Source organism: Salvelinus sp. IW2-2015, linkage group LG9 (assembly GCF_002910315.2).
Source record: "Salvelinus sp. IW2-2015 linkage group LG9, ASM291031v2, whole genome shotgun sequence".
Classification (NCBI taxonomy): domain Eukaryota; kingdom Metazoa; phylum Chordata; class Actinopteri; order Salmoniformes; family Salmonidae; genus Salvelinus; species Salvelinus sp. IW2-2015.
The window spans coordinates 31661294-31684392 of record NC_036849.1 but is presented as its reverse complement, the minus strand read 5'-3'; the positions used below and the strand labels follow the sequence as shown (position 1 = coordinate 31684392).

Genomic DNA, 23099 nt, shown 5'->3' with positions numbered 1-23099 from the left:
CCAGGAGGAGAGAGGGCGGAGAGGAGGAGAAGGAGGAGAGGAGAGAGGGGAGGAGGAGGAGCAAGGAGAGACAAGGAGAGGAGGAGGAGAGAAGGGGCAAGGGAGGAGATGAAGGAGGAGGGCGAGGAGAGAGTTGAGGAGGAGGAGAGAGGAGGCTGGAGGAGTCTGGTGCAGGAGGGCAATAGTTTGGGGAGGAGGGAGGAGGAGACGGAAGATGAAGAGGAGGAGATGGGGTGGCAGGAGGAGGATCAGATGGGGAGGAGAGGAGAACAAGATGGGCGGAGAGGAGGAAGAGATGGGCGGAGGTAGGAGGAAGAGATGGGGCGAGGAGAGGGAGCGTACTAGCAACGAGATGGGCGGATGAGCGATGCATACTGGGCGGCAGGCAGCGCGATTGGGCAAAGGAGATTGGGCGGCAGGTTAAGAGGGGAGAAGAGATGAAAGGATGGATGGGCAGGAGAGGAGGAGGATCAGATGGGGCGGAGGAGGAGATTGGCGGAAGAGGTGATGAGGCGGTTGTTGAGGAGGAGAGGAATAAAGATGAGGAAGAGAGTTGAGGGGAGAGAGTGGTGGAGGAGGAGGAGAGATGGGGGGAGAGGAGGAGGCGATGGGCGGGGAGGAGATGGCGGAGGAGGAGGAATGGGCAGAGAAGATGGGGCAGGAGGAAGGGATGGGAGAGAAGGATGGGCGATGGAGGGGTGGGCGAAAGGAGGAGAGTGTTGGAGGGGGAGAGAGGGGAGAGCGAAGGAGTGGGAGATGGGGCGAGGAGGAGCGAGGAGGAGATGGCGGGGAGGAGGAGAGATGGGGAGGAATAGCGATGTGCAGAGGAGCAGGATGAGATGGCGACCGGAATGAGAGGAGGAGGAAGATGAGGAGGAGGTTGTGTGATGGTGATTTTCTGGTGACCTGTCGGTGATTATTTAGAATTCAAGGACACTTAACCAGCATGGCTACCACAGCATTCTGCAGCGATACGCCATCTCATCCGGTTTGTGCTTAGTGGGCTATCATTCTTTTTCAATAGGACAATGACCCAACACCACTCCAGGCTGTGTAAGGCTATTTGACCAAGAAGGAGATGATGGAGTGCTGCATTAGATGACCTGGCCTCCACAGTCAACCGATCTCAACCCAATTGAAATGGTTTGGGATGAGTTGTACCACAGAGTGAAGGAAAAGCTGCCAAACAAGTGCTCAGCATATGTGAACTCCTTCAAGACTGTTGGAAAGCATTCAGGTGAAGCTGCTTGAGAGAATGCCAAGAGTGTGCAAATCTGTCATGAAGGCAAAGGGTGGCTATTTGAGAATCTCAAATATAAAATATATTTTGATTGTTTCAACACTTTTTTGGTTACTACATGATTCCATATGTGTTACTTTCATAGTTTTGATGTCTTCACATTATTCTACAATGTAGAAAATAGTAAAAGTAAAGAAAAACCCTTGAATGAGTAGGTGTTGTAAAACTTTTGACCAGTAGTGTAGATATAGCTCTGAGACTCCGTCCGCGGTGGACACACAGCCTGACCGCCCACCTCCCCATAATTCCCAGCCTTCAGCTGACTGGCTATATTTACTAGCCTTCAGCTTACTGAGCTGTAATTTACTAGCCTTCAGCTAAACTGGCTGTATTTACTAGCCCTTCAAGCTTGACTGGCTATTTACTAGCCTTCAGCTAGGACTGCTTATTACTACCTTCACTAGACTGGCCTATATTTTACTAGCCTTCAGCTAGACTGCTGTATTTACGCTTCAACTAGACTGGCTTATTTACTAGCCCTTCAACTAGACTGGCTGTATTTTACTATCCTCAGCTAGACTGCTGTATTTACTCCTTCAGCTAGACTGGCTGTATTTACTAGCCTTCAGCTAGACTGGCTGTATTTACTAGCCTTCAGGCTAGACTGGCTGTATTTACTAGCCTTCAGCTAGACTGGCTGTATTTACTAGCCTTCAGCTAACTGCTGTATTTACTACCTTCAGCTAGACTGGCTGTATTTACTAGCCTTCAGCTAGACTGGCTATATTTACTACGCCTTCAGCTAGACTGGCTGTATTTACTAGCCTTCAGCTAGAATGGCTGTATTTTACTTGCCCTTCAACTAGGACTGGCTATATTTACTACCTTCAGCTAGACTGGCTATATTTACTAGCCTTCAGCTAGACTGGCGTGATTACTAGCCTTCAGCTAGACTGGCTATATTTACTAGCCTTCAGCTAGACTGGCTATATTTACTAGCCTTCAGCTAGACTGGCTGTATTTACTAGCCTTCAGCGTAGACTGGCTATATTTACTAGCCTTCAGCTAGACTGGCTGTATTTACTAGCCTTCAGCTAAACTGGCTATATTTACTACCTTCAGCTAGACTGGCTGTATTTACTAGCCTTCAATGGGGCGGAGGATGAGGAGGAGGAGGAAGATGAGGAGGAGGTTGTGTGATGGTGATTTTCTGGTGACACTGTCGGTGATTTATTTAGAATTCAAGGCACACTTAACCAGCATGGCTACCACAGCATTCTGCAGCGATACGCCATCTCATCCGGTTTGTGCTTAGTGGGCTATCATTTCTTTTTCAATAGGACAATGACCCAACACACCTCCAGGCTGTGTAAGGCTATTTGACCAAGAAGGAGAGTGATGGAGTGCTGCATTAGATGACCTGGCCTCCACAGTCAACCGATCTCAACCCAATTGAAATGGTTTGGGATGAGTTGTACCACAGAGTGAAGGAAAAGCTGCCAACAAGTGCTCAGCATATGTGGGAACTCCTTCAAGACTGTTGGAAAAGCATTCCAGGTGAAGCTGGRTGAGAGAATGCCAAGAGTGTGCAAATCTGTCATGAAGGCAAAGGGTGGCTATTTGAAGAATCTCAAATATAAAATATATTTTGATTTGTTTAACACTTTTTTGGTTACTACATGATTCCATATGTGTTACTTCATAGTTTTGATGTCTTCACTATTATTCTACAATGTAGAAAATAGTAAAAGTAAAGAAAAACCCTTGAATGAGTAGGTGTTGTAAAACTTTTGACCAGTAGTGTAGATACATAGCTCTGAGACTACCGTCCGCGGTGGACACACAGCCTGACCGCCCACCTCCCCATAATTCCCAGCCTTCAGCTTGACTGGCTATATTTACTAGCCTTCAGCTTGACTGGCTGTATTTACTAGCCTTCAGCTAAACTGGCTGTATTTACTAGCCTTCAGCTTGACTGGCTATATTTACTAGCCTTCAGCTAGACTAGCTGTATTTACTATCCTTCAGCTAGACTGGCTATATTTACTAGCCTTCAGCTAGACTGGCTGTATTTACTAGCCTTCAACTAGACTGGCTGTATTTACTAGCCTTCAACTAGACTGGCTGTATTTACTATCCTTCAGCTAGACTAGCTGTATTTACTAGCCTTCAGCTAGACTGGCTGTTTTAACTAGTCAGTAGACTGGTTGTATTGTACTGCCTTGCAGTTAGACTGGCTGTGATTTACTAGCCTTCAGCTTAGACTGGCTGTATTTACTGGCCTTCAGTAGAAGCCCCCCTTTTGGGCTCTGTACTAGCCGTTCAGCTAACCTGGCTGGATTTACTAGCCTTCAGCTAACCTGGCTCGGATTTACTAGCCTTCAGCTGACTGGCTGTATTTACTAGCCTTCAGCTAAACTGGCTGTATTTACTAGCCTTAGCTAGACTGGCTGTATTTACTGAGCCTTGCAGCTAGACTGGCTGTATTTACTAGCCTTCAGCTAGACTGGCTGGTATTTACTAGCCTTCAACTAGACTGGCTGTATTTACTACGCCTTCAGCTAGACTGGCTGTATTTACTAGCCTTCAGCTAGACTGGCTGTATGTACTAGCCTTCAGCTCTAAACTGGGGGCTGTATTTACTAGCCTTCAGCTAGACTGGCTGTATTTACTAGCCTTCAGCTAGACTGGCTGTATTTACTAGCCTTCAGCTAAACTGGCTGTATTTACTAGCCTTCAACTAGACTGGCTGTATTTACTAGCCTTCATAGACTGACTGGTATTTACTAGCCTTAGCTAGACTGGCTGTATTTACTAGCCTTCAGCTAGACTGGCTGTATTTACTAGCCTTCAGCTAGACTGGCTGTATTTACTGGCCTTCAGCTAGACTGGTGTATTTACTAGCCTTCAGCTAGATGGCTGTATTTATAGCCTTCAGCTAGACTGGCTGTATTTACTAGCCTTCAGCTAAACTGGCTGTATTTACTGCCTTCAGCTAGACTGGCTGTATTTACTAGCCTTCAGCTAGAACTGGCTGTATTTACTGGCCTTCAGCTAGACTGGCTATATTTACTAGCCTTAGCTAGACTGGCTGTATTTACTAGCCTTCAGCTAGACTGGCTGTATTTTAGCCTTCACTAGACTGGCTGTATTTTAGACTTCAGCTAACTGCTGTATTTACTAGCCTTCAGCTAACTGGCTGTATTTACTAGCCTTCAGCTAAACTGGCTATATTTACTAGCCTTCAGCTGACTGGTGTATTTACTAGCCTTCAGCTAACTGGCTGTATTTCTAGCTTCAGCTAGACTGGCTGTTATTTACTAGCCTTCAGCTAGACTGGCTGTATTTACTAGGCCTTCAGCTAGACTGGCTGTATTTACTAGCCTTCAGCTAGACTGGCTGTATTTACTAGCCTTCAAGCTAAGACTGGCTGTATTTACTAGCCTTCAGCTAGACTGGCTGTATTTATAGTCAGCTAACTGGCTGTATTTACTAGCCTTCAGCTAGACTGGCTGTATTTACTAGCCTTCAGCTAGACTGGCTGTATTTACTGGCCTTCAGCTAGACTGGCTATATTTACTCGCCTTCAGCTAGACTGGCTGTATTTACTAGCCTTCAGCTAGACTGGCTGTATTTACAAGCCTTCAGCTGACTGGCTGTATTTACTAGCCTTCAGCTAGACTGGCTGTATTTACTAGCCTCAGCTAAGACTGGCTTATTTTACTAGGCCTTCAGCTTGACTGGCTATATTTACTAGTTCAGCTGACTGGCTGTATTTATAGCCTTCAGCTAACTGGCTATATTTACTAGCCTTCAGCTGACTGGCTGTATTTACTAGCTTTCAGTTGACTGGCTGTATTTTACTGGCCTTAAGCTAGACTGGCTATATTTACTAGCCTTCAGCTAGACTGGCTGGTATTTACTAGCCTTCACTAGGACTGGCTGTATTTACTAGCCTTCAGCTAGACTGGCTGTATTTACTAGCCTTCACCTAGACTGGCTGTAATTTACTAGCCTTCAGCTAGACTGGCTGTATTTACTAGCCTTCAGCTAGACTGGCTGTATTTACTGGCTTCAGCTAGACTGGCTATATTTACTAGCCTTCAGCTAGACTGGCTGTATTTACTAGCCTTCAGCTAGACTGGCTATATTACTAGCCTTCAGCTAACTGGCTGTATTTACTGGCCTTCAGCTAGACTGGCTATATTTACTAGCCTTCAGCTAGACTGGCTTATTTACTAGCCTTCAGCTAGACTGGCTTGTATTTACTAGCCTTCAGCTGACTGGCTGTATTTACTAGCCTTCAGCTAGACTGGCTATATTTACTAGCCTTCAAGCTAGACTGGCTATATTTACTAGCCTTCAGCTAGACTGGCTATATTTACTAGCCTTCAGCTAGACTGGCTATATTTACTAGGCCTTCACTAGACTGGCGTATTTACTAGCCTTCCAGCTTGACTGGCTGTATTTTTTACTAGCCTTCAGCTAGACTGGCTATATTTATTAGCCTTAACTAGACTGGCTGTATTTACTAGCCTTCAGCTAGACTGGCTAGTATTTACTAGCCTTCAGCTAGAACTGGCTGTATTTACTGGCCTTCAGCTAGACTGGCTATATTTACTAGCCTTCAGCTAGATGGCTATATTTTAGTAGCCTTCAGCTAGACTGGCTGTATTTACTAGCCTTCAGCTGACTGGCTGTATTTACTAGCCTTCAGCTAGACTGGCTATATTTACTAGCCTTCAACTTGACTGGCTATATTTACTAGCTTCAGCTTGACTGTGTATTTACTGCCTTCAACTAGACTGGCTATATTTACTAGCCTTCAGCTAGACTGGCTGTATTTACTAGCTTCAGCTGACTGGCTGTATTTACTGGGCCTTCAGCTAGACTGCGTATATTTACTAGCCTTAGCTAGAGTGGTGTATTTACTAGCCTTGCAGCTAGACTGGCTGTATTTATCAGCCTTCAGCTAGACTGGCTGTATTTACTAGCCTTCAGCTAGACTGGCTGTATTTACTAGCCCTTCAGCTAGACTGGCTGTATTTACTAGCCTTCAGCTAGACTGGCTGTATTTACTAGCCTTCAGCTAGACTGGCTGTATTTACTAGCCTTCAGCTAGACTGCTGTATTTACTAGCCTTCAGCTAGACTGGCTGTATTTACTAGCCTTCAGCTAGACTGGCTATATTTACTAGCCTTCAGATAGACTGGCTGATATTTACTAGCTCAGCTAGACTGGCTATATTTACTAGCCTTCAGCTAGACTGGCTTATTTACTAGCTTCAGCTAGACTGGCTATATTTACTGAGCCTTCAGCTAGACTGGTTATTTACTAGCTTCAGCTAGACTGGCTGTATTTACTAGCCTTCGAGCTGACTGGCTATATTTACTAGCCTTCAGCTAGACTGGCTATATTTACTAGCCTTCAGCTAGACTGGCTGTATTTACTGGCCTTCAGCTAGACTGGCTTATATTTACTAGCTTCAGCTAGACTGGCTATATTTACTAGCCTTCAGCTAGACTGGCTGTATTTACTGCCTTCAGCTAGACTGGCTATATTTACTAGCTTCAGCTAGACTGGCTATATTTACTAGCTTTCAGCTAGACTGGCTGTATTTACTGGCCTTCAGCTAGACTGGCTATATTTACTAGCCTTCAGCTAGACTGGCTATGATTTACTAGCCTTCAGCTAGACTGGCTGTATTTACTGCCTTCAGTTAGACTGGCTATTTACTAGCCTTCAGCTAGACTGGCTGTATTTACTAGCCTTCAGCTAGACTGGCTGTATTTACTAGCCTTCAGCTAGACTGGCTATATTTTATGCCTTCAGCTAGACTGGCTGTATTTACTAGCCTTCAGCTAGACTGGCTATATTTACTAGCCTTCAGCTAGACTGGCTGTATTTACTGAGCTTCAGCTAGATGGCTATATTTACTAGGCCTTCAGCTAGACTGGCTGTATTTACTAGCCTTCAGCTAGACTGGCTGTATTTACTAGCCTTCAGCTAGACTGGCTGTATTTACTAGCCTTCAGCTAGACTGGCTATATTTACTAGCCTTCAGCTAGACTGGCTGTATTTTATTAGCCTTCAGCTAGACTGGCTGTATTTACTAGCCTTCAGCTAGACTGGCTGTATTTACTGGCCTTCAGCTAGACTGGCTATATTTACTAGCCTTCAGCTAGACTGGCTGTATTTACTAGCCTTCAGCTAGACTGGCTATATTTACTAGCCTTCAGCTAGACTGGCTATATTTACTAGCCTTCAACTAGACTGGCTATATTTACTAGCCTTCAACTAGACTGGTGTATTTACTGGCTTCAGCTAGATGGCTATATTTACTAGCCTTCAGCTAGACTGGCTTTGTATTTACTAGGCCTTCAAGCTAGACTGGCTGTATTTACTGGCCTTCAGCTAGACTGGCTATATTTACTAGGCCTTCAGCTAGACTGGCTGTATTTACTAGCCTTCACTAGACTGGCTGTATTTACTGGCTTCAGCTAAGACTGGCTATATTTACTAGCCTTCAGCTAGACTGGCTGTATTTACTAGCCTTCAGCTAGACTGGCTGTATTTACTGGCCTTCAGCTAGACTGGCTATATTTACTAGCCTTCAGCTAGACTGGCTGTATTTACTAGCCTTCAGCTAGACTGGCTGTATTTACTGGCCTTCAGCTAGACTGCGCTATATTTTACTAGCCTTCAGCTAGACTGGCTTATTTACTAGCCTTCAGCTAGACTGGCTGTATTTACTAGCCTTCAGCTAGACTGGCTGTATTTACTGGCTTCAGCTGATGGCTTGTATTTACTAGCCTTCAGCTAGACTGGCTATATTTACTAGCCTTCAGCTAGACTGGCTGTATTTACTGGCCTTCAGCTATGACTGGCTGTATTTACTAGCCTTCAGCTAGACTGGCTTATATTTACTAGCTTCAGCTAGACTGGTGTATTTACTGTAGCTTCTCAGCATGTCAATCTGTTTGTGTGCCTTCTTGCATTATATGTTTTGCTAAATGTTTATCCTTTTTTCATTCATTGAGCTTTTAAATCCTCTTTTATTCACTTATTGCTGTTGCATTGTTGAGAGGTAAACCTGTAAGTCAGCATTTCATTGCACTGTGTGCTCACGTAGATCATGTGTATATGACGATTTAACAAAACCTGAACACTGTCCTTGACCTCCCGGCCCTGCTGGAGGCTCACCACCAGAAACAATCTATCAGAACCACCCTCCCTCCTCACCATGGCAACACGGTACACAGCAAGAACCATGAACACTTCCCAGAAGTGGCCTTCTCAGAGTTACAGAATGCATTGTATTGTACTCTTTATGTTGACTTCTGTGTTGCTTTGTGAAAATACTGTATTAAGAAAGAGATCTATTGATTCTATTCGGGAATGCATCCCATGTCTCACATCCCATAGCATGGTATGCATGGTTTTCAGTACTGTAGGTAACATGGAGACAATAGGAAGTACATTTCAAACATTGTTTAAAACATGGTTTCCATTCATCAATGCATAAATGTCCTTGAAATGTTTCCCACATAAACAGCCATGTATACTGACTGGCCTGGCTAAAGCAACAGACTGAGGTTGTCCTTTTGTCATTTCAGTGTCAAACAACAATTATTCTATGTTTTCTGTCAGGCCATCACTAACAAACAATTCTAATTGTCCTAACAACTAGAAATCAGTCGTTTTCAATGGAAGGAGAAACAAGTAGAAATCCATTAATTTGACAACTATAGATTTGGCGACCAGAGTTGAGAAACTACCAACGTTATGAAAATAATCAACGACTTGATTTAGCGACATGACTATTTACTATAGTTGGACCTCCTGATATGTCATCTCATCATTGTACACCATCATGGTCAATGTCAACTACATTGACCATGATGTGAGTAAGGCCTGTTTTTTTCCATCAATAACTAGGGAACGAGAAGGGCTGAGGTATCACTAAATTGATCACTAACATTTTGCATGTGCRCTGCTGCTGCAGTACAGTCATATCTGACTAAGATCATAAAATGGTGTCAGAAGTACTTCAAACTCATCAAATACAAGACAGGAGAGATTATTTAACATAAAATAATAATGTTTCTTGAGTTTTGTAGGATTCTAGTGACTAAAAGTAGCTAACAGCTAACTGCTCTCTCTCMCATGTCTCTTCATTGAGAGAGCAGCCCAAGKGGWGCCGTTGCTATGGATACTCACAMAGCCACCATGAGCAGASCGCATGCAGAGCGAGCTGCACGCAGGGAGTGAGTGACAGACAGAGAGGAGCAGCTAATGGATTTACTAATGGAGGAAGTTATTTCTGATTTMGGGTTTTGGGCAGTTCAGGGCCTTACATTTGGCAGAATCAATCAGGCCTGGGTAGGGTAGGGCCTGAACGTTGCGTCGCGGGCTTGGGCTTAAAATTCAGGCCTGTGCAGTGCTCTACAACTACTTGAGAGCAGAATAGAATGGAGAAATTGGTTGAAAGATAGAGAGCACAGTGTTGTGTTGTGTTGTGTTGGTGAGAGTGTGCATGCATGTAAAGGTACATTGGTGTGTSTGCTAACCTTGCTTGGAGCCCACTCGGTCACTGCTGGGCCCGGTGTTGGGCGTGTACTTGGTGTCTCTGGTGGCGGCGCTGTGTCGGGTCCAGTCAAAGTCATCCGTCTTGTCCTGGGTGAACATACACACGGCCTCGTCCTCAAAGCTGCACTGGAACTCTCCTGATGGGGAGGACACACAGAGAAGACATTTAAAACGAATTATTATTATACCTTTATTTCAACAAGGAACACAGACTTTACAGCTGGGCCCTGCGTATACATGTTWACACATACKGTTTAGGTACAATGATTAAGAAACTACACAAGACAAACAAAACGATCACAGATAACACAAACAAAATACAGCAGCAGATTATTACATTTACACATAGGTTATRCCCCTAACAGCACAATAACTTGCATTACCTGAAGCAGTTACAAGCAAWARAAAAATCCTCCAATAAATGTTTAAAATGGGCAAGGGGGACAAGTGTCTCAAGTTTAAGTTTAGTCTGCAGGCTATTCCATAGGCAAGGAGTGTAACAGGAAAAGGCAGCCATAATCAACTCTGTGGAAATCGCATGGGCCTCAAGTGTAATCCATGTTGAGACCTGGTTTTAGGAATTATAATTATGTTGATGAGTGATGATAAATAAGAYGGTAGTTTATTCAGAAGTGCTTTATAGACAAACACGAGAGCATGTTGTTCTCGTCTCACGGACAGCGAAGTCCAACCCACATTATGATATAAAARACAGTGGTGAGTTCTGTAGCTAGCACCCGTAATAAACCTAAGTGCCAAATGATAAGTAGCACCCAGTGATTTAAGTGTTGATGCCGTAGCATGCATGTAAATAATATCCCCATAATCTATAACACATAAAAGTAGCTTGCACAATGTGTCTTCTATTTGTAGGGGACAAACATATCCTGTTTCTATAGAGGAAGTCTAGCRTGATTTTTTYCCGTTTACGAAGTTCGTCAACATGCATTTTAAAAGACAGTTTATCAGCCAACCATATTCCTAAGTATTTATATGCAGAGACCTGATTAATTCGAGAGCCATCTAAGCTCGTAAGTGCAAGTGTATTTTCAACCAACTTTTTGAACCTATTATACTTTTAAAAATCCTTATTAAAACATAAAAATGTGTTTTCTTTGCATTTAAAACAAGTTTCAGCTGTATAAAAGACCTTGTAATATCTTAAAATCTGTCTCCAATTGTGATTATCGCTTCAACGGCTGACCAAGCATTGAGTACATGACAGTGTCATCGGCATATAAATGAATTTTACAATTTCTTATCTCATACCGATATTGTTTATGTAGAGAGTGAACAGAATGGACCAAGTATAGAACCTTGTGGACCCCTTAACCAAATCCAATGGCTCCGACTGGTGCCGTCAACTCTAACAGCTGACTTCTATCCTTAGTCCTATAACGACAGCTTACCCAAAAGTATTGCATGGTCTACAGTGTCAAAAGCTTTAGACAAATCTATGAACAAGGCGGCACAGTACTTTCTATTATCTAGGGCATTAGTAATATCATTTACAACACGTACAGTGGCCGTAATAGTACTGTGTTTAGGTCTGAAGCCAGTTGATTGCTAGAAAGAGTATTGTTAACAGTTAAAAAAGATTGTAGTTGCTTATTCACCAATGACTCTCGATTTTTGCCAGACAGGAGAGCTTAGAGATGGGCTGATAATTATCCAATTCACTACCATCACCTCCCTTGAGGAGTGGTAAAACAAAAGCGTTTTTCCAAGCTTTAGGAACTTTCCTACCACTAATGTTGATTAAGATATGCGTCACTGCACTAACAATAATAGGTGCCGCACACTCGAGTAAATATGGATCCAGATTGTCAGCGTCTAATGATTTCTTAGAATCTATAGCAGATAGTGTAGATAAGATCTCATCTTCTGTGACCTTTTGGAAATTAAAAACCGGCTTACTGTGTTCCACATCAGCTGAAGGCCGAGGGGCTGAAACAATAGACCGGTCGAGATCATGTTGGCCATTTTTTCTTTCAAAAAGAAAACCAGCAGAAATAAAATGCTTATTAAAAACATCACAAATTTCAGTTCGTCACTGATGATCCCAGATTCCGATGTAATTTGCGCGCAGGGAAAGTCAATGAGTTTCCTCGTTTAAGTGAGTTAACAGTTTTCCAGAATTTAGCGGGATCCCCAGCAGACTCTGTCATAGCATCAAGAAAATACCTAGATCTTGCCTTTTTTTATTCTTCCGGTCTATTTATTCTCAATGCCTAAAAAGCAGCCAATCAACTGTTTCACCAGTTTTCCTCGCCAAGGCCCATGCTTGATTCTTTTGCAGGAAAAGGATTTTCAAATCACAGGAGAACCAAGGATTAGTTCGATTTTTTTACCCTAAGTCGCTTTAACGGGGCGTGTTTATCAGCCATGAAGGTAAAAATGTATGAAAAGAAAGAGAACGCTAATTATGCAGTTTACGGATAAAGGCTCTGAGTAATAAAGGTCATGGATAAAGGTCATGGATAAAGGCTCTGAATAATAAAGGTCATGGATAAAGGTCATGGATAAAGGTCATGGATAAAGGTCATGGATAAAGGCTCTGAGTAATAAAGGTCATGGATAAAGGTCATTGGATGATAAAGGTCATGGATAAAGGCTCTGAATAATAAAGGTCATGGATAAAGGCTGCTTGAGTAATAAAGTCATGGATAAAGGTCATGGATAAAGGCTCTGAGTAATAAAGTCATGGATAAAGGTCATGGATAAAGGTCATGGATAAAGGCTCTGAATATAAAGGTCATGGATAAAGGTCATGGATAAAGGCTCTCTGAGTAATAAAGGTCATGGATAAAGGCTCTGAGTAATAAAGGTCATGATAAAGGCTCTGAGTAATAAAGGTCATGGATAAAGGTCATGGATAAAGGTCATGGATAAAAGGTCATGGATAAAGGTCATGGATAAGCTCTGAATAATAAAAGTCATGGATAAAGGCTCTGAATAATAAAGGTCATGGTAAAGGTCATGGATAAAGGTCTGAATAATAAGTATGGATAAAGGCTCTGAGTAATAAGGTCATGGATAAAGGCTTGAGTAATAAAGGTCATGGATAAAGGCTCTGGTAATAAAGGGCATGGATAAGGGTCATGGATAAAGGTCATGGATAAAGGTCATGGATAAAGGTAATGGATAAAGGTAATGGATAAAAGGGTCATGGATAAAGGTCATGGATAAAGGCTACTGAGTAATAAAGGCATGGTAAAGGTCATGGATAAAGGTCATGGATAAAGGCTCTGGAATAATAAAGGTCATGGATAAAGGCTCTGAATAATAAAGGTCATGGATAAAGGCTCTGAGTAATAAAAAGGTCATGGATAAAGGCTCTGAGGAATAAAGGTCATGGATAAAAGGTCATGGATAAAGGTCATGGATAAAGGCTCTGAATAATAAAGGTCATGGATAAAGGTCATGGATAAAGGCTCATGAATGATATAAAGGTCATGGATAAAGGCTCTGAATAATAAAGGTCATGGAATAAAGGCTCTGAGTAATAAAGTCATGGATCGCTCTGAATAATAAAGGTCATGGATAAAGGTCATGGATAAAGGTCATGGATAAAGGCTTGCTCTGAGAAGTGTTTATAGTTTCTCTTTAGAATTATAGTTTTTTTTAGCCTAGTATCTCTGATACATGCAATAGGGCAGTGGTCACTGATTTGCAAATAACCCACTAGCTATATATTTGTGAGGTGTATTTATTAAGATAAGGCCTATTAAATGTAGATTTTTTGGGGGGTCTTTTGGATTAGGACGGGTAGGTATAGTTATTAGTTGAGTAAGATTTAGTTCGTTAGAAATGTCTTTTAATTTAAACGATGCTAGCATCAGCCAGTCCAAATCAAATTTGATTTGCCACATCAGCCGAATACAACAGGTAGACCTGACAGTGAAATGCTTACCTACAAGCCCATAACCAACAACACTTTAAGAAGTTTTAAGAAAAAAAAGTKTTACGTAAAAAATAGATAAGTAAAAAATTGAAGATAAAAGTAACAAACAGAAGCAGTAAAATAACAATAGAGAGGCTATATACAGAGGATACCGGTACAGAGTCAATGTGCGGGGGCACCAGTTAGTCGAGGTAATTGGGGTAATATGTACATGTAGGTAGAGTTAAAGTGACTATGCATAGATAATAAACAGAGAGTAGCAACAGCGTAAAAGAGGGGTCTTGGTAGCCCTTTGATTAGCTGTTCAGGAGTCTTATAGCTTAGATACTACTGAGATAGACTTTATGCATTTTCAAACATCTTATTGACGATTATGAAATGTGCTTATATTGCATTATGAACACAGTATTAATAGGAAATATTTCATTTTTGACATTATTAAGGACCTGTGTATTGCGATGGATAATTAATAATAATTAATAAACTGTGTATACCATAAAAATGGTGTATAACATAAAAACCCTACCTTTTCTTCATCTCTGGCCATTGTTAATTAAAACATTATGGTTGGCTTGTCTTATTAAATATCAAACTGCCATGGGTTAGGGAGTCCATTCATAGGACTGATACTTACTCAAGTGAGGGTTGACTGGAGCTGAAAGAGAAAACAAAAAGACACTTGAATCATTTAGGAGTTCAAACTTCTGAAAGGAAAGCCTGCGTCTAAGATTTCATCCCTACTCTGTATAAAAGAGCCGTGGGGAAATCTAAAAAGGAAGAACTACTTTGTTTGTCCCTGCAGTCTAATTTGAGGCGGAGTACGAGGGAGTAMTGAGGCCATGCCATCAACCCCTCTTATCATCCGGAGGGAGAGAGGGTTAGGGTTAGGTTACTCCGGAGAGAGAGGGCTTATGGGCTGCAGAGGGCTAATGGAAGAGAGGAAGCACAAGACTCAGGTAAACTATACAGACCTGCATCTTCCTTCATTTAATTCACCACCTTCCCTATCTGTGCTCGCCAGGAACTGTGGCTGAGTCCTTTCCTAATCCKAATGAGGGCAGAACTGCATGCTGGGTAGAGGTTTCCAAACAATTTGCAGTGGAGATAGCTGACCTGAAATGTATCCCAATTTCAACCAATAAACTTCCAGAGCCTAACCTGTAGAGAGAGTATTCTTCAAGCAAAGTAGGAGTTTGGGAAATGTATTCAGGCTGTGAACTTCACGGTGAGATGTCTGAACTAGAGTAAACCGTGTGTCCCATTTGATGGTGTAACAGATCAGCCCGGCCCAACAAAGGTGCAGCCAGAGGCATCCGTCCCATTGGCTAACGATAAATGGTCAGATATGAACAGAATTATTTTTTTATTTTTTTTAAACATCAGAAAACACAACAACAGCAGATGTTCAAGAGAAAAAGCTACTATTGTTGAAGAGAGATCTGTCAAAAAAAATTAAATGCAGAGAAATGATCCCATTTAGCAATTGTATAGAGAACCACCAATTGATTCATTGATGATTCAATTGAGGATTAAAATCTGAAAATGCCTGCGACTGCATCAAATTATTGTAATTTGGGAAACTGTATAATACGAAGGAGTGGGTTGGTGGTTTGTGGCGAATCGCATCAGATGTTCATTATGGGCCTTTTTCTCCATAGTTTTCCCTATTCTGAGCCGCAATTATGCATCGGGAGGTTCCATTTCCCCACTACTAAACCACCCAGCTGTTCCCAACTTCAGTGAGGAGGAGGAGGTCGCCTTGGTGGAGAGGAGCAGATGCTGCTAGCTTGGAAACATGCTCTGCATTAGCACTGACTCTAATTGATAGGGTCTCTGTGCACTCAGTACCTAGATAGACCACAAGCACTGCGCAGGCAGGGAAGCAGTAGGCAGGGAGGCACAACATTTAGTCAACATCGTTAAATACACATTTGAATTGCCGCATGTCTCTTTTGCTCGTTGTGTACGGTAGCATGCATATCTGGAGGACTTAGTTGCACGGACACACATTTTCATAAGCCTATATCAGAAAAGGTATTTACACAAACATGTTTTTGTACATTCTCCTTTTCTCCTGTAGGCGTCACTTCAGTAATATCCTTGTTTTCTTTCTCAAACAGCTGCTGTACAATATTTATGGAGAAGAGAACACGATTCTTGAGACCAACGTTGCTCATAGAAAAAACATATACTGTAACTAACTCTTAACACCAACACGAAACCCAATCCAGTGTATCAAACTGAAGTGGCTGGCATGTCCTCAGCCACAGCTGTTATRCAGAGGACAGTTGTACGCCGTGCCACTGCTCGTTAGAATCAGCAAGTGCACTGCTAGTATTTAAAAGGCTTGGGCGGCATACCGTATTCCCGGGGTATGTAGATATACACAGGTATTAAGTGTAACCKAAKWTTTTTTTCAAGGCACTCAGATGTCAAACAGGAGTGATTATACACTATCATGATTCTGGTTTTAAAAAATGAACAAAAACACACACAAAAAGATGTTATCTGAGGTAACTTTGGCAATCTTGACACAACTCATGCAGAGGGAGATGAAACCTTTCAGGTCAGATAGATTTGGAGGAATCATCTGTTAGTTGTCCGATAAATTATTTATATACAATGTTGTATCACTGGGGGATTAAAATACATATGTAAATATTTGAGGTCACGATGTCATTTTACGTGAATGTGTCATTTTTTTTTCTCTCATATCTATCCACTTGCAGTGTGCGTCTGGGTGTGTGTGTGTGTGTGTGTGTGCGTGTGTGTGTGCGTGTGCGTGTGTCTGTGTGTGCGTGTGTGTGTGCGTGTGTCTTGTGCGTGTGTGTGCGTGTGGTGTGTGTGTGGTCGTGTGTGTCGTGTGTGTGTGTGTGACTGAGTAATTAACATTTGAGAAACAAGTGTTATCTTTTACCATATACAGTTGAAGTCGGAAGTTTACATACAACTTAGACAAATGATTTAAACTCCGTTTTTCACAATTCCTGACATTTAATCCTAGTAAAAATTCCTGTCTTAGGTCAGTTAGATTCACCACTTTATTTATAAGAATGTGAAATGTCAGAATAATTTCTTCTTTTATTTTCTTATATCACATTCCGAGGTCCGAGCTCAGAATCGTTTACATACACTGAATTAGTATTTGGTTAGCATTTGCCTCTTACATTTGTCTTACATTGGGTACCAAACGTTTCAAGATAGCCTTCCCAAGCTCCCCACAATAAGATTGGGTGAATTTTTGGTCCATTCCTCCTGACAGAGCTGGTGTAACTGAGCAGGTTTGTAAGGCTCCGATTCCTCACACATGCTTGGTATCAGATCGCTGCCCACACAGTTTCTACGCGATGAGATCAGCGGTCTGCTGATGGCCACTCCAAATACCTGCACTGTTAGACCTTGTCCCTTGAAGCCATTTGCCACAACTTTTGGGAGTATTGCTTGGGTCTATTTGTACCATTTGGAAGACCATTTGCGACCAAGCTTTAACTTCCTGACCTCTGATGTCTTGAAATTGTTGCTTTCAATATATCCACATAATTTTCCTGCTCATGATGCCATCTATTTTGTGATGTGCCACCCCATTGATGAAAAAGTAAAGTGCACCATGTCCTCTCCTGCAGCTAAAAGCATTCCCCCACAAACATAATGTGCCGCCACCCCCGTTGCTTCACGGTTGGGAGCGTTGTGGTTTCTTCGGCTTTGCACACCGCTCCCCCCTTTGTCCTCCAAATAACATGAACGATTGTCCGATATGGCCAAACAGTTCTATTTTTTTTCATCAGACCAGAAGACATTTCCCCAAAATAGTACGATCGATGTCCCATGTAAGCAGTTGCAAACCGTAGTCTGGCTTTTTTATGGCGGTTTTGGAGCAGTGGCTTCTTCCTTGCTGAGTGACCTTTCAGGTTATGTCGATATAGGACTCGTTTTACTYTGGATATAGATACCGTTGTACCGGTTTCCTCCAGCAAAGAGGCACTGAGTTTGAAGGTAGGCCTTGAAATACATCCACAGGTACACCTCCAATTGACTCAAATTATGTCAATTAGCCTATCAGAAACTTTAAGAGCCATGACATCATTTTCTGGAATTTTCCAAGCTGTTTAAAGACACAGTCAACTTAGTGTATGTAAACTTCTGACCCACTGGAATTGTGATAAAGTGAAATAGAAGTGAAATAATCTGTCTGTAAACAATTGTTGGAAAAATGAATTGTGTCATGTACAAATTAGATGTCCTAACCGACTTGCCAAAACTATAGTTTGTTAACAAGAGATTTGTGGAGTGGTTGAAAAACGAGTTTTAATGACTCCAACCTAAGCGTATGTAAACTTCCGACTTTAACTGTATTTTACCACAATGTCCTCAGTGATTGTATAAATTGTAATTAGAGAGTTTAATAAAGCCTAAATAATGTTATGACGAGTATAAGGGTCTCATATATGTCATTACATATACACAGTATAAACATTCCTGTACACAGTAAAAAATACTTTCCAATGGACTTAAAACTGTACACTGATAGGCTAAGTGTGTCACTGCATCAATGGTGACTTTTGTTGTGTTGTTACAGCACAACCGATGGTCACATGGGACCTTAAACACTGTCGATGGGGAGACCGGAGCGTAGAGGTTGAAATGTCAGGTCAGGCATGTCGTCAATCTGTACTGTATGAGCAACCACCACATGGATACAGCATAAGCTATCTCAAATTCCAGGCCTGTGGGCCACAAATAACTAGTTCTAGGCCTTATGTGGCACGAGGGCAGGGAGTTTCAGACCTCTGACATGGAATATATAGAATARTCCTAAAAACAAGATAATAGGTGGAAAGCACTCTAGTGCTGCTATTTCCTCATCTCACCTGGGTTGCAGAGAAAAAATGATTAGAGAATATAGGCTGGAAGCATCTAATTAGTGCAGAAGGTCAGTGAACTGTTGTGTTTGTTTGCTAGTCAGAGCAGCTCACCACCAGACTGTGTTCTGTTGTATTTCTATGGGGGGTTGGCTGGCTGCGTCCGTGCAGACTTCACAGGCTAGGGCTGACAGCTGACGGTTTGTAGCAGACGTGTATTTCAAAGGCTGGAACTAGAATAGACCCAGGCTATTCAAGTTTGGAAGAGAGAGGACTCAAAACCTGGACAGTATCGTGTCTTGTGTTGCAGTGCTGCACTACAAGGGCTTCCAACTGTGTTGAAGCTGAAGCAAAGCTCAGGCTGTAATTCTAATTCTGCAGCCTGTTGAAACGAGTTGATTTGTTGAACAGGTGTTGGKGGAGGACATTTTCAGTGCCTCTTTTCACTCCCTTCATAAGAAAGTACCAAAAAAAAAGGATGGATTGATACAAAAAAAAGTAAATGATAGTGAAGGATAAAGAAATAAAGTAGACATGAGACAATGATTGTTCTCTGGTGTGAAACCTTGTCTACAGAAACACCAGTAGTAACAGACAGGAAATTAAAGTTCACCCTTCCAACTACATACAAAATGCATTTCATTCAAAATCCTTTCCGTTTGTATTCTTAGCCGAAATCCTTCCTGGATGGCTCTTGATACTGTCTGCCACCTCCCCCTCGGTGACAATGGCACTTTTTGATGACGAAGGTGAGGAGCTGAATGTTTTCATGTAATTATGCCTGGATCTCTGAATGTGTAATCATCACTGGTACAAATTCATATCTCTTTTTGCTTTACTTCCTCCTTGTAAATAAAAATWATCTGTCAAATGTACTGACAGTGACCTATCTAATGATTCAGTATCTTCCTAACCAGTAGGGGTCCCTATTACCATATAAATATGTCAACATCTGGGAGGCCCTTACTGTGATACACTACATGATCAAAAGTATGTTGACGTCGAACATCTCATTCCAAAATCATGGGCGTTGAAAATAAGAACAAACGACAGACGATTATTTCACTTATAATTCACTGTATCACAATTCCAGTGGGTCAGAAGTTTACATACACTAAGTTGACTGTGCCTTTAAACAGCTTGGAAAATTCCAGAAAATTATGTCATGGCTTTAGAAGCTTCTGATAGGCTAATTGACATCATTTGAGTCAATTGAGGTTTACCCTGGCGATGTATTGTCAAGCCTACCTATTCCAAATCCAGTGTCTCTTGCTTACACATGGGGAAAATCAAAAAAATCCAACCAAGCTGCAGAAAAAAAAATGTAGACCTCCACAAGTCTGGTTCATCCTTGAGAGCAATTTCCAAATGCGTCTGAGGATTAGTACTAAGTATAAACACCCTGAGACCACCGAGCCATCCTACCCGCCCTCCACGAAGGCCAGCACGCCGTTCGTCCTCAGAAGACTAATGTACCTTTGGTGCGAAGAATCAAGAGAACAACACGAAAGGACCTTGTGAAGCTGCCTGACAAACGCGACCGGAGACCAACAAGTACAAAGATATCTATATCCACAGTAAAAACGATCCTGATAGTCGAAAATAACTGAAAGCGCGTCTCAGCAAGTGAAGAAGCCACTGCTCCAACAATCGCCATAAAAAGCCAGACTACGGTTTGCAACTGCTACATGGGGACAAATGATCACTTTTTGGGGAAATGTCTTCTGCGTCTGATGAAAAAAAAATAGAACTGTTTGGCCATAGACCATCTTATGTTTGGAGGACAAAGGGGGAGCTTGCAAGCGAAGAACACCCATTCCCAACCTTAAGCACGGGTGGCAGCACTATGTGTGTGGGGTTGCTTTGCTGCAGGAGGATGGTGATTACTTTCATCATGTGCACACAAAATAGATGGCATCATGAGCAGAAAATATGCTGGATATATTGAAGCAACATTCAAGACAAGTCATGCAGGAAGTTAAAGCTTGTCGCAAATGGTCTTCCAAATGGAAAGACCCCAAGCAATACCTTCCAAAGTTGTGGCAAAACGCGCTTAAGGACAACAAAGTCAAGTATTGGAGTGGCCATCACAAGCCGCTACTCTCAATCCTCGTAGAAAACATGTGTGGCAGGACTGAAAAAACAGTTCTGAGGAAGGAGCCTACAAACGCTGACTCAGTTACACCAGCCTCTGTCAAGGAGGAATGGCACCAGAAATTCACCCCAACTATTGTGGGAGCTTGTGGAAGCCTAACCTGAAACGTTTGACCCAAGTTAAACAAATTAAAGGCAATGCTAACCAAATACTAATATTTAGTGTATGTAAACTTCTGACCCACCTGGAAATGTGATGAATAGAAAAAAGCTGAAAGAATATCTTTTCTATTTTCGACATTTACACATTCTTAAAATAAAGTGGTAATCCTAACTGACCTAAGACAGGGAATTTTTACTAGGATTAAATGTCAGGAATTGTGAAAAACGGAGTTTAAATGTATTTGGCTAAGGTGTATGTAAACTTCAGACTTCAACTGTACATCCTTATTGAAGAACATTCTTTCTCTACTGTACAATGCTGAGGGTCATTCTGTACACTATACAACAAAATACAATACAATATGCAACAATATACATGAACACAATGTAGAACTGTGAGCATACAAGGCCATGCTCGTCCCCACTGAAGAACATACAGTGCTGAAGGCCAAGTAGATCTTGTACAGTACAATAAACTCCCAATAGAGCATTGTGATCATACACTGTCCAGGCCGCACAACTAGACAGAGAATGATTTCTGCTCACCACTGTATCTGATGGTTCTGTCCGTGGAGTCTCCTTCCCCGAATCGTGTGATGGGGGTGAGGCGGACCAGGTAGGCCTCTGGCTTGATGAGCTCCGTCAGGTTGTGGGTGATCAGCTCGCCCTTGGCGATCGCTCCCTCCATGGGGATCTCTTGCTCCCACCACCTCGACTGGCCCGTCTAGACAACACATAGGAATATTTTATTGGAAAATCATTATAATCAATTCCAATGCTTGTTTTTTTTTACAAGTGCACATAGGCCAAACTCGACACATTATAATAAATTCCTACTGGTCCACATTCTGAACGCAAGYTGAAAGGAAACTAATAGGATACATTTGAATGGATTCCGTATTTTGCAAGGAATGGCAACCATCACTACAGCCTCCACTTGGTTATATGATCTTCGTCCCATCTACCACAAAGTCAGCCGACTAAACAATGTCCTGTGTAATTGTGTGCTATTCTTTTGGTGCTGAAATCAGTAGGTTTTTATAAAAACGCCAGAGCTCCCAGTCGGACCACACTAGTCGCCGCTCAACTCCATCATATATCGTGGAGTTGAGTTAAAGTTAGATCTGATGGTTGTAATGTCTATGGTTAACATAGACATTACAACCAGTAGAGAGTGATATCTACTGAAGTCATCCACGTATTCCTATGAAAAACTCCCGATGGCGCTTGAAGTATTTGAATTTGAAGCGAGACATATCGCTGAATGGGGCTGAAAGGCACCAGAGAGGAAGAGGAAGAGAGAGGCCCAACTCGGTGGAAAATCTGTTTCCCTCCAGCAGGGTTTTTTTTGTTGTTGTTTTGCTCACCATGCAAGGAGATTTTTTATGGAGGTCAATGAGTGTCAACTTGGTAAAAAAAAAAATGAATGGCTTGTTTGATACATGAGGTCGGAGTTGTCTTGGGATGGATATAGGGGCAGCAGGTAGCCTAGTGGTTAGAGTGTTGGGCCAGTAACCGAAAGGTTGGTGGATTGAATCCCTGAGCTGACAAGGTAAAAATTATTTAAAAAAAAAAATATCATTAAATTATCTGGCAACTTGAGACATCTGTGGCATTGTGTTGTGTGACAAAACGGCACCATTTTAGAGTGGCCTTATATTGTCCCCAGCACAAGGTGCACCTGTGTAATAATCATGCTGCGTAATCAGCTTCTTCTTTCAACAACTTACCTGGTAAAATAAGGGTAAAATAAAAATMAATTCTTCACCGGTCAGTTGGAGGGATTATCTTGGCAATGGAGAAATGCTCACTAACAAACTTGAGAGAAATATTTTATTTCAGCACATGAAACATGGGACCAACACTTCACATGTTACGTTTATATTTTTGTTCAGTATATACTGTATTTTTTGCCCGTTCAGGTGATCGTAATTTAGGGCAGACCAGGGCTTTTGGCACCGCTAGGTTGCTATGCAGTAGCTGACCAGCAGAGCTCGTGACTTCATGCTCCAGACCGGACACAGTCGGCCTGGATTGAACAGCATTCTCCAAAAAGTTGAGACAAGGAGTGCATCTCAATTGTATTTCCTTGATTCCTCGTGTCCTCTTTGCCTCGATCAAGGAAATACAATTGAGATTCACCCAAGCTTGCCCTCACTTAGCTGTATGCTAGTTGGCCCTCACTTAGCTATATACTAGCTGGCCCTCAGTTAGCTGTATGCTAGTTGGCCCTCACTTAGCTGGATGCTAG

At 42.1% G+C, this 23099-nt stretch overlaps 1 protein-coding gene across 1 annotated transcript in view; it reads right to left on the bottom strand.

The window, feature by feature from the left end:
• The window catches only part of LOC111968948 (MAM domain-containing glycosylphosphatidylinositol anchor protein 2), a 249599-nt gene that overhangs the window by 23399 nt on the left and 203101 nt on the right, over positions 1 to 23099 (bottom strand). Inside the window, exons 11-13 of the mRNA XM_023994932.3 lie at positions 21395 to 21572; positions 14368 to 14388; positions 9811 to 9966 (exon numbers count right to left, since the gene is read on the bottom strand). Coding sequence (XP_023850700.1) covers positions 9811 to 9966; positions 14368 to 14388; positions 21395 to 21572 — 355 coding nt within the window. The remainder of the gene's footprint in view (positions 1 to 9810; positions 9967 to 14367; positions 14389 to 21394; positions 21573 to 23099) is intronic.